Genomic DNA, 11767 nt, shown 5'->3' on the forward strand with positions numbered 1-11767 from the left:
GCTTGTTCTGGTTGTACCATATTAAATGTCTAACCCCTGTATCTGAAATGGAGAAGTGAATAAATATTAATCACTATCGACTATATTATTCTTCATCTGATCTAGTCTCAAGCAATGGCTCAAGAGATTTTTGTTTATCTTTTCAAAAACAAGCCGCTATTTCCTGCCAAGCTAATATTAGTTGTCATTAGTAAACATTTAAAATAACCTCTTTGAAGAATATCAATGCTTATCACCCACTGCGATAAAAAAACAACAAAATGAGCTGCTTGTTAAACTATACTTCTCACCTCAGGAGTGGAAGTTTGTGCTTCACATTTCCAGGTCTACGGGGGCAAAAAGGTGCATCAGAACCTCTGGTCAAACTGGCCGATAACATCATGGGTGTGTTTAATCCATAGACTGTATAAAGAAGAAACACCAGGATCATCTAGCGTGGGTTAATATGAACATTTTAAGACCGAAATGACGAGTCTGACAGCAGCAGATACAGAGAGAGGAGCCACAGTTTTTCAATGGAAAGTGAATTGGAGCCAGAGTCAATGGAGTCGGAAACGCAGCCCATGAAGATCCTCAGACGTCCGCCTCATGAGCTCAACACACAGGATGAGCTCGTCGTCTGGGAAGAGATACACGGCTCCTTTATGGAAAAATAACACGTATGAAAACTTGAGTAACAACATGGACTGTGCAAATTTGTGAAGCCTGAGTAATGGCATGTTGTCCAGTTGTATTTGTCTTTTCTTATGTCATGTCTGTTTGTTAATGCTATTGACCCCTGAGTCAAATTTCTCCAAATAAATGGAACCTGAAACTTGGATAAACCCTCAGTCAGTTTGGTGTGATTTGAATCGTGGTACAGGTATGAATCAATGCCCCTCAGATGTTCCAGTAGAGACAGGGTGACCAGACGTCCCGATTGACCTGGGACAGTCCCAGTTTTGAGCCCTGGGTCCCCTATCCCAGCAGATTTATCCAAAAACATCGGTTTGTCCCAGTTTTATACAAGAAATGTCCCAGGTGACCCTATTTTTGACCAGTCTGACCTAAACCGGGACTAAACCGGGACTAAACCGGGACTAAACCGGGACTAAACCGGGACTAAACCAGGACTAAACCAGGACTAAAGAGGTGTCCCTATTTTTTGACCAATCTGATACCTACCAACAGTAGAATACAGGAAAACATGTTTGAAAATGAGAATAAGGCAAAAAATACACTGATATAAATCCCTCAGATATATACTGACCCACAAGTACGTCGAGAATGGACAATATTACTCTGTTTCTTTTATACCAACCATCCCAACCCGGGTGTGTCCCTGTTTTTTAAATTTTAAAAATGTGGTCACCCTAAATAGAGTTTCTCTGCCACGCCCACAATCAACACACTGCAATGATGTTTTCTTTCTTTATCTTTGTTAATACAGAGGAACCCAACTCTCTTGATCATGGGCACCCTGTTTAAAATTCAATACAGACAGAAAAAACTAACAAAACAAACCAGTACAGTCCACATAAAGTCTGCATGTTTACCTCATCACTTTAATCCAGTACAGAAAAAAGGTTGTTTGCACTGTTTCTTTTCTGCAGTTTATTGGGATACAATATTTGTTTCTATAATAAAATGATCATTTTGATTTTAGCCTGTTATAAACATGCTTATGACTTGACACTGCTTGATGTTTTAAATAAAATCCCTGCGGTAACCTGAGATAAGATTGAAAATAAAAGTTAGGAATATGTGATTAAAGAGTGTTATCTTGCTCCCGAGACCTATACATAGGCTCTTGACTTTGACCTTTGACCCTTAACATTACGCCCTCGGGCATCTTGTCTATTAAGAAGATGAATTAGCTTCTTGATGCAGAGACAGGGGAAATGAAGCACAATAATCCTATGTCCTCCATATGCATTTGTTCTCTGCTGTCTTTATTATCAACAAATCTAGGCATTTTCACCCATCTTTGCACATTTATTGTTGTTTCTTCATGCCATAATCCTTTGTATATTTTTTGTATTATGCTTTTAAAACTAGTTATTAAATGTTGTTTACTGTTTTAGTCTCTTTTTGCGGGGTTTAACTTATATTATTTTAAATTTTGTGTGTGCGGAAACGTTCTCTTTAAACGGTAAATCTGATTGGCTGTAGCTAATCACGTGACGTAGCATCAACCAGGAAGTGCTTTTGACGCAGCGTGTGTTTACGGCTCGCTGCGGGGCTGTTCTTCTCCTCCAGGGAACCGCTACGGGCTTTTTTACTACACTAAAACCTGCTGCAAAACACTGAATCCCCCCTAAATGAACGGATCTAAAATTCCCTTTCGTTTATTCAGTAGCTTGTAGATAAATGGTGACTATGAAGACTATGCTAAACGTGCATTTCCAGAGCCGAGTCTTATTCAGAAAAGGAATCAGACTTTAAGAGAAATTAGCGACAGTTATTTGTTTTTTTTGCACAAATGTATCAGCTGTAATGTCAGAGTAGAGGAAATGGAGATAGTTTCCAGGGGGGTTTGATTTGCATGTTAGCCTGTGGACAAAGAAGCTAACATAATAGTTATAATGCAGCTTCACTCTCTCTGATAAGGTAGGATTTCACATTGATCCATTGCACAAATATGGTAATATAGAAGCTTCTGTATTCTTCATATATTCTGCTCTCTGTTTTTCTTTCCAGGGGATATTTTAATGATGCTCCTGTGCACTAAGCCTTGTGAAACATGACATTGTCTGAGGTGTTCTGGGATCGCCACATTCCGCTGCCAAAGCTCTCACCTCTCCTGGCAAAGGTCTGTGTGGGCGTGCTGGCACTCCTCTGCTTTATCAACAGTTATGATGGGGAGTTTGTATTTGATGACTCTGAAGCAATCGTCAACAACAAGGTATCTTTGTTATTTAAAACACAACAGTTATTGAAAATAGTAAAGAACAGTGTTTGGCTTTTACACCCGTGCGCACGATTGGTTTTGTTCAAGCTTCTGCTGTTTTTCAGGACTTGAGACCAACGACGCCTCTCAGCAATCTGTGGAGGAATGATTTTTGGGGAAGTAACCTCAGTAGCAACTCGAGTCACAAATCCTATAGACCTCTCACTGTCCTCACATTTAGGTACTTTTGTTTGTTCATGGACTTCTGAGAAAAGAGTCTTTATAGTAGAAGATAAGACACATTTTTATATTAACCTTAAGTGAGGGAAGCTCTGGTCTCACAGTAGTCCACAAAGGCTGACATTATGCGCATATACCTGCACTTGCACATATGCTGACATCAATCAGACTTAATCAGGATCACTTCTCTTTTTCTGCTATAGGTTGAACTACCTCTTGGTGGGAGGTCTGCACCCTGTCGGTTTCCATGTGTTGAATATCCTCCTTCACGCGGTTATATCCGCCCTCATGATTGACATGTTTGCTATTCTGACGGGTGGACTGTCCTATGATGAAAAGGGAAGGATACAGAACCTTGCTCCCAAGACGTCTCTGCTGGCTGCACTCTTCTTTGCTGCTCATCCAGTTCACACAGAAAGTGTAAGCAACAGAAGTTATTAGTCAGTACTATGGCAAGATGTTTCTATTCTGTTCATTTTTTGCATCATCTGTTAACAAGCTGCAGGGATACTACAATTAACATTGTTCTGGGGGATATACATTATAAAAAAAGTTACGATACCTTGTGATCCTGTACATTACACAACTAAAACATTGTGCTATTGGTAACTGATTCTTTTAGTCAGCTGTACTAGAAAACATGGTTTTCTGTGTTAACAATGCCAGTACGCCCTGGAAATTTTGGCATATGAGTCCAGAGGTGTTCATACTAAACATACAGTGGATCCATGCCAAGAACAAAAGCCTTATCTCAGTCGGGAGTGCATGGAGAAGGTGCATGTGGTACGTCGGCCTGACTATTAGATGTGTCGGGATGCTTATTGACCTGCCAGCGTATGTGTGTTTGCTGTAAATCTTGGCTGGAAGGCAGCTATCCCCCCTCTCCATTCTCTTTAATCATGCAGGGCAAGGACTGGGCGGAACCTGGGGGGTGGAAGGCAGGCACACAGTTGGCTTAGGCCTGCTGTATGTATCAAAGCAGCCAACCCCAGGATGCCAGCCATACTGTACCCACACACTGTATATTGCACACACACAACAGTCCAGCCTTGTAATGAGACATTCTTCCTCTTTATTAATATGTGATAACACTCCCTATGCAGAAGAAGAAATATGGTGTAATTAATGCATCAAGGGTTCTGACAAATCTTGTATCTGCCTCTGTAGGTCGCTGGTATAGTGGGCAGAGCAGACCTGCTGTGTGCCCTGTTTTTCCAGCTGTCCTTTCTATCCTACACTAGAGCTTTTAACAAAGGTATGTGTTAAGTGTCTCTCCTGATCAGTACATGTATGTTATCAAATGAAATACATACAAGTGAATTTGAAAGTTGCTTCTGTGACCTCACAAACCTACATTTGGCGCTTTTCTTTGTGACTGGTGTTTTTTCAGGGAGTGACAGAGATGACAGGTTTTCTGTCCAGTGGGTTGTGGCCAGCCTCTTGCTGTGTGCTGCAGCAATGCTTTGTAAAGAACAAGGCATCACTGTTTTGGTACTGACATTAATGAGCTTTTTTATACTACAGTTTTATTACACAGTAAGCAATAATAATCAAATGCTACATTTGTCTTCATATATATATTCATATTATATTTTACTCATCTTTTAGATACTAAACATATCATCTGCTCTTTTAAACCTAAATTGGCCCCATAGAAAGTCCCTGCTGCTGAACAGGTCTATATATTATGATGTTCTATTGATATTTTCCTCTGTTTCTACTGTGTTTTTGCTTTAGGGTGTGAATGCAGCCTTTGATGTCCTGTTGATCTGTAATGTTAATGTGTATGAACTCAGCCAGAGGCTACTTCTTAGGAAGAAGACTTCCAGTGTGAGTTGCATTTAATAGCTCCTTGATCTCATGTTTTTTTTTATTATTGCATAATGATTATTTTATTCAGACATTTGGTACAAAGTTCTTTTTTGTTAAATGCATAAACTAGTGCCAGTATCAGTAACTTGTTTTTTCTCTGACAGATAAGTGACTTTTTTCATGTGGGACTCCTGCGACGGTTGGCTCTTATGCTGCTTGGAGGATTATCAATGCTCTATGCTCGGTGGAAGATCATGGGAACTGGCCCTCCAGCTTTCACTGAAGTGGACAACCCAGCCTCATTTGCTGAAAATATTTTTTTTAGGGTTAAGTCTTGATTTTTTTCCATTAGTCTGACATTTACATGTTTATTATTAAGTTGTCAATAATAAACCTTTTTATCTGTGTTTGCACAGATAGTGAACTATAATTACTACTACTGTCTTAATGCCTGGCTGCTGGTATGTCCTTGGTGGCTCTGTTTTGATTGGTCCATGGGCTGTGTGCCTCTTATTAAATCCGCTGCTGATTGGAGGATGATGTGGCTGGTGCTCCTTTGGTGCTTTCTGATTGGCTTGATAAACCAAGCCTTATGTTCCCAGGACATACAGAAAAGAAGGTACTGCTGCAGCAGCTGGACTTTACATGAATTCTTTAGTATGTTGATCCTTTTGTTACAAATTACTCTTTCTCCACGGCAGGACTCTGACTTTGGCCCTGGTGTTACTGGTGGTCCCCTTCCTCCCGGCCTCCAACATATTCTTCAGAGTGGGCTTTGTGGTTGCAGAGCGAGTGCTGTACCTGTCTTCAGCTGGATACTGTTTACTCGTCGCCTACTGTGTGGGACAGTGTTGTAGCCGCTGGGCCAAATACAGGGTATGTCTTCCTGACAAAAATGATGCAAACATTGCATATACATTATAGTACACAGTACGAATTGACCTTTTCAAAAAAAGACACCCCGTGACCTTATGCCGGCGCCAGGTCTTGTTGTCCTAATTTAAAATCTTTTATTCCTCCACCTGTTTCCACGGCTTTGATGATTGAAAAGCTTTGTGATTCACATGATCACAGACTAAGAAATGACTAATGATTCACCTTTAAAGGGATAGTAGCAGCAGGAGGTGCCCACATGTTAGCCAGATACAGTTGCTGTCCATTAACACTCCTCTGTCACACAATTTAGTTTAACCTGTGAATGTAAAATGCCTTGCTTTACATGCTCACTGCCAAATGCCAAGTGTATGTTTGTATTTGTCATCTGTAGAAGCTGTTGTATGTTTCCATGGTCGCACTGTTGTGTGTGTATGTGGTACGCTGCGCTCTCCGCAGTCACCAGTGGCGCTCAGAGAAAACCCTTTTCACCAGTGCCCTGTCTGTCTGCCCCCTCAATGCCAAGGTACACATTTCTCTCTGTGTATCCATGTAACATACTCTACTAAAACCATTCCCTTCATAGTGTGATCGTTCTTTTTTTAGGTCCATTACAATGTAGGTAAAAACTTAGCTGACAGAGGAAACACCACAGCTGCTATTGTGTTTTACAGAGAGGCAGTGAGGTGCGTCTTCGCTAACATAGAGCTTAAGATCAATTGGGCAAAGATGTTAGAACAAAATTACACTGTATTGTTTGTGTGCTTTAGGCTGCATCCAACTTACGTCCATGCCATGAATAACTTGGGGAACATACTAAAAGAAAGAAACGCACTCGTGGAAGCTGAAGATCTGCTCTCTAAAGCCGTTTCTATCCAGTAAAGCATGTTTAATACAATCATTTTTTTAATACTTAGAAGATTATCTGTGGAATGTGAACCAAGCAGCGTTTTTATTTGTACCAGGCCTGATTTCGCTGCGGCTTGGATGAACCTCGGTATTGTTCAGAATAGTCTGCAGAAGTTTGAGGAGGCAGAACGCAGCTACTGGAACGCAATCCGCTTCCGTAAAAAGTACCCAGACTGTTACTACAATCTGGGACGTTTGGTGAGTTGTTCAGTTGTTTTCCGATGTTATAAAGTGCCATATTTTTGTGACGTAACCTTTTCTCTCCTTTAGTACGCTGACCAAAATAGACACGTGGACGCACTAAACGCATGGAGGAACGCAACGATGCTAAAGCCTGACCACAGCCTGGCCTGGAACAACATGGTTATTCTGTTGGATAATACTGGTAACACTCAACACACACACACACACACACACCAAACCACTTGTTTTTACTAGGGCCCAGCCAATACCTGCATATCACACCTGTTCATGTAATACCTCATTTAAATGCTTGAGATCTGAATTAATTTAGCCGATACACTACCAGTCAAAAGTTTGGACTCACCATTTCATTCAATGTTTTTTTTTCTTTATTTTCTACATTTATATATTCACATAGAAGACATCAAATATATGAAGCAAGATAAGATTACATTATGTTGCAAATAAAACAAGTTTAACTACCAATTATGCCTGTCACGATAACATTTTCAAGTTTGATATATCGCTGAAGTAAATATAGACGATAAATGATAATATTGAAACCCCAAGAGCAGATTTAAACCACAAAAACTATTCTAAATGTACAATAATGTTAAAAATCATGGGCAGTAATAAATAAACAGCAGATTGAAACACTTTAATCGTTTGTTTGCGTCTGTAATGAGTCATAGAAGTGGTTAATTCAGCATTTTGCGGCTTAAATCTTATCATATAGCCAAAGAAATAACCAGAAATTCCCGAGGAACACAAAGAAAAAATAAAAAAAAGTAAATACTGACCCGAACAAATACTGTCCCAGCTTTTATATAGAGAACATTTAGTCGATATAGTGATTATCGTGACAGACCTATGACTAATAACTTAAATAACTCTTCAAATCTTCGTATATTTAATGTCTTCTGAATGTATCTAAAATGTAGAAAATGTAGAAAATAGTCAAAATAAAGAAAAAAAAAACATTGGATGAGACATAGTGTGAATCTCGTCTTTTATCTGAGGTAAATTTTCTGTTTAGAAGTTCACATCAGTCATATTTCATGTTATTCTTAAAATGCCATGTTGGTCGGGCCATAGTATTTTAGATTTGCAGCATTTTTAAACAGAAAAAAAAAACATGTAATAGTATTTGTAAAGATCTCTGCGGCGTTTGACAGTTGCTTTCAGCATTTGTATGGTGCTGTTATTTTGAAAAGACCAAACGTATAAATGGTCAACAAGATTAGACCGGAAGAGCAAGAATCAGCAATGCTTGAAATTTATGTATTAAAGCTTTGTGCTGGGAGTTTTGAAGGCACTCCTCCCTGCCGTGTGGAGAATGCTCTGATTTCCAAATGCTCGAGCCGTTTTGTCAGAAGCGGTTCCCGTGGGGGCGGAGTCTCCCAGGAGGCTACTGGAACTGTCCAATCAGAGCGCGGTATGTTTTTGATCAAACATTCGGGGCAGCACAGCCAGAATAGCGCCCCCTCAGAGTCCCCCCACCAAAATCTGACAGAAATAATTCTACCCCTTTTTCCCGGCGCGACTCTAAATACAAAAAAACAAAAAAAACAAAACAAAAAAACAGAGAAAAGAGGAACAATGGGTGTAATTTTCATATAACAAGGATTTGGGGATTTTCCTGTCTCTTTGGTTTTTCGTTTTGATCATTATAACAAACAAACCCGAAATCAGAGTTGACTGTGCTGCACATGAGTTGCTGTGTCTAAAAGGGCATGACTCGGGACACCATCGCCATTGTCTTTCTGTCTGGCCAGCCCACTGTCTGCGTCTCTCCCTCTCTGCCCATTTTTGGCCAGACATCAGACAGCACCATGACAGAGATCAATAACCCAGTGGGCCTTGTGTTCAGCCTTAATTAGGAGACTAAACCACTACTCCATGCGTGTTAGCAGAAAAAGTCAGATTCTGCTACTACTGGCAAATAAAGCAGATGTTATATTCTCTATATAACAGCTGTTGACGTGGTTTAGCTCATTAGCTGATACAGTAAACATGTACAGTGGTTGGTAGCGTGTCCGTTTGTTTTTTATTACAGGTAACTTGGGTCAGGCTGAAGCGATCGGACGAGAAGCTTTGAGAATTGTCCCCAACGATCACACAATCATGTTCTCGCTCGCAAACGTCCTCGGGAAATTACAAAAATACAAGGTAAATCAAATAAAAATGAGCTGTTTTTCTGTCATCATTCGTTAGATTTTCCTGTTACGTTTTCTGTTCTTTGGTTTGGTTTTGGCAGGAGTCAGAAGGGTTCTTTCTCAGCGCTCTTAAGATCAATCCCAATGCTGCCAGTTGCCATGGCAATTTAGGTAAGACTACAGCAAAATTTGTGTAGGCACCGACTCCCTTTTTGTAGCGTACCTGAGTGACACACATCAAGGAGGTGAAATGTGGTGAAATGTGGTGGGTTTCAAAGGTGTTTTAAAAAGGTTTATTCACAAACGCACACGTTATAAGTCAAAATATTCATGTATAATGTCCCAAGCTGCTACTTTATCCGAGGTTGGGACTGGCAAAAAGGACTACACACTTGTGACCTGGTGAAAACATGCTGCTTTTTATTATATGTTTGCATTTCGCTAATCCCAAAATCAGTCAGTCCACTGCTTTGAATAATAATAATGGAGTTGTTGTTGCTGTTTCAGTTTAATTAGGAATGATAACTGTAGAAATATACGTCTGAAAACTGAACAGTCCTATGTAACGTATGTTTTTTTAAAATTTATTTTTACTATTTTCTACATTTTATATACAAACAGAAGACTTTAAATATATGAACTAAGATATATGGAATTATGTAGTAACAAATAAATGGGAAATAACTCTACAAATATATATTTTTTTTATATTCAAAACCTCAAAGTAGCCACATTTTGCTTTGTCAAAACATATGTTGTAAAATTAAAAAAAGAAAAGAAAAAAAATTCAATGAGAGGGTGTGTCCAAACTTTAACAACACCACACTCTTTCAGTGTTTTTTTCTTTTTCTTTACTATTTTATACATACGGGAGACGACTTGAATATACAATATAAAAAGTAGTCTCATTCAGTGTTTTTTTTTCTTTATATTTAATACTTTTTTACATTTTATATACATACAGAAGACATGTGGCTACTTTGAGGATTTGAATATACAATTTAAAACATATTTAGTTGAGTTATTTCGCTTTTTTCTTTGCTACATAATTCCATAAATCTTACTTCATATATTTGATGCGGTTAAAATGTAGGAAGTGATCAAAATAAATAATAAAAAATAAATAAATTGAATGAGAGGGTGTGTCCAAACTTTGACTGGTCGTGTAAGTTTTAACACCAACGTCAAAAAAAGTCTCATTCAGTGTTTTTTTTTTCTTTATGTTTAATACTTTTCTACATTTTATTTTACAGAAGACACATGGCTACTTTGAGGATTTGAATACACAATATAATTCACTTTTTCTTTGCTACTTAATTCCATCTTACTTCATATATTTGACGTCTTCTGTGTGTATATAAAATGTAGAAAGTCGTCAAAATAAATTAAAAAAAACATAGAGAGGGTGTGTCCAAACCTTTGACTGTTGGTGCTGATTGCGTTCGTCTTGCTGTAGCCGTGCTGTACCATCGCTGGGGAAAGCTGGAGCTGGCAAAGAAACACTACGAACTGTCTCTGAAGTTAGACCCCGAGGCTCCCGGGACCCGAGACAACTACAACATGCTGCGGCGTAAACTGGACCAGCTCAAAAGACAAACGCCGTAGTGCACTCTGCTCCGTCACACCGGTATCTACAAACACACGGCCCCACGGATTATTTATAGAAAGTTTCCACTAAGTTATGTTTTGCACCATTTTAAAATAAAAAAATCATGATCTCCAACATCGGCTACAATATTTATTTAAATTTATCCTGCTAGTTTATGTCGAATTCCATCAAAAACGCATATTTAAGGAATATTCGGTGACAAAAATTTAATTAAAACAGTTAAACGAAACCGGTATTTGGCAGGTGGCATCAAAAGGTCCCTCTAAGGTTTTGAATTTCACCTGCTGGACAAGATTTCTGATAATAATGTGTTTATTTGATTTTTGATTTGGTGCAGGTGTGCAGGTTACATAGCTGTCCTCTGTGTACTGTTTAGATTTTCATTCAAAGACCATGTGGCTCTGATCCAAGTTGAACCCGATCTTCTTTTCATCCTTGACCCCTTGTTGTGTCAGCTGGACAGAGCAGACCCTGCATCTGTGGGACCAATAATCCCAGCTAAAATGTATTTGTGGCCTTTTTTTCCTTTGACTAATTCCAAATGTTCATTGATCTATCGATACTTTACTAAACATCCACGAGGCTACGAGGTATTTGGATAAACTGCAGTCGAGATTTCAAGACAAAGGCTTTATTTTCATGTGCATATTTTGAAATGGTTTGATATGTGGTGTTCCTGATTTCGACACATAAACATCATTGGCAGAGCGGTCAAATCCAGTGACCCTCAGGTTGGCAGCGCGATTCCAGCTCCCACAAATGAGTGTTGTCGTTGTGTCCTTGGGCAAGACATTTAACCCAGCCCGCTTTCAGTGTCTGTGTACACTGGTGTATGAATGTGTGCGTGAATGAGTGAGTAGTTCCTGATGTAAAGCGATTTGAGTGTCTTAAAAGTGGAAAAGCGCTGTATAAAATGTGACCAACTTAACCCTTTAAGGCAGAGGTGTCCAAAATAAGGCCAAATGCGGCCCTCAGACCAGTTTTTATCGGCCCTCAAGCCTCCTGCTGAACCGGCCCACTTGATCATAAGCAGTACTTTTTACAGCAAATTAAACTATTTCTGCCACTATAATCTCAAACATCACTTTTCATTGTGATACAGACCTAAAATGAACG

At 39.2% G+C, this 11767-nt stretch overlaps 1 protein-coding gene across 2 annotated transcripts; it reads left to right on the forward strand.

Moving 5' to 3' along the window:
• The first annotated feature begins 2181 nt into the window (after positions 1-2181).
• Positions 2182-10763, forward strand: tmtc4 (transmembrane O-mannosyltransferase targeting cadherins 4). Of its 2 annotated transcripts, none has more exons than XM_033986947.2 (18): positions 2182-2589; positions 2680-2884; positions 2995-3110; positions 3313-3529; positions 4277-4364; positions 4500-4600; positions 4847-4939; positions 5086-5247; positions 5338-5540; positions 5623-5797; positions 6189-6320; positions 6401-6480; positions 6565-6672; positions 6760-6901; positions 6974-7088; positions 8943-9055; positions 9144-9213; positions 10499-10763. In XM_033986947.2, the coding sequence occupies exons 2-18, from the start codon at positions 2723-2725 to the stop codon at positions 10645-10647; spliced, it is 2226 nt and encodes a 741-aa protein (XP_033842838.1). In that variant the 5' UTR covers positions 2182-2589; positions 2680-2722; the 3' UTR covers positions 10648-10763. The 2 variants fall into 2 exon arrangements, with proteins under 2 accessions (XP_033842838.1, XP_055086621.1); XM_055230646.1 differs by having other exon boundaries at positions 2188-2589; positions 4497-4600.
• Positions 10764-11767: the final 1004 nt, after the last annotated feature.

Source organism: Periophthalmus magnuspinnatus, chromosome 21 (genome assembly GCF_009829125.3).
Source record: "Periophthalmus magnuspinnatus isolate fPerMag1 chromosome 21, fPerMag1.2.pri, whole genome shotgun sequence".
In the NCBI taxonomy this organism is placed as follows: domain Eukaryota; kingdom Metazoa; phylum Chordata; class Actinopteri; order Gobiiformes; family Gobiidae; genus Periophthalmus; species Periophthalmus magnuspinnatus.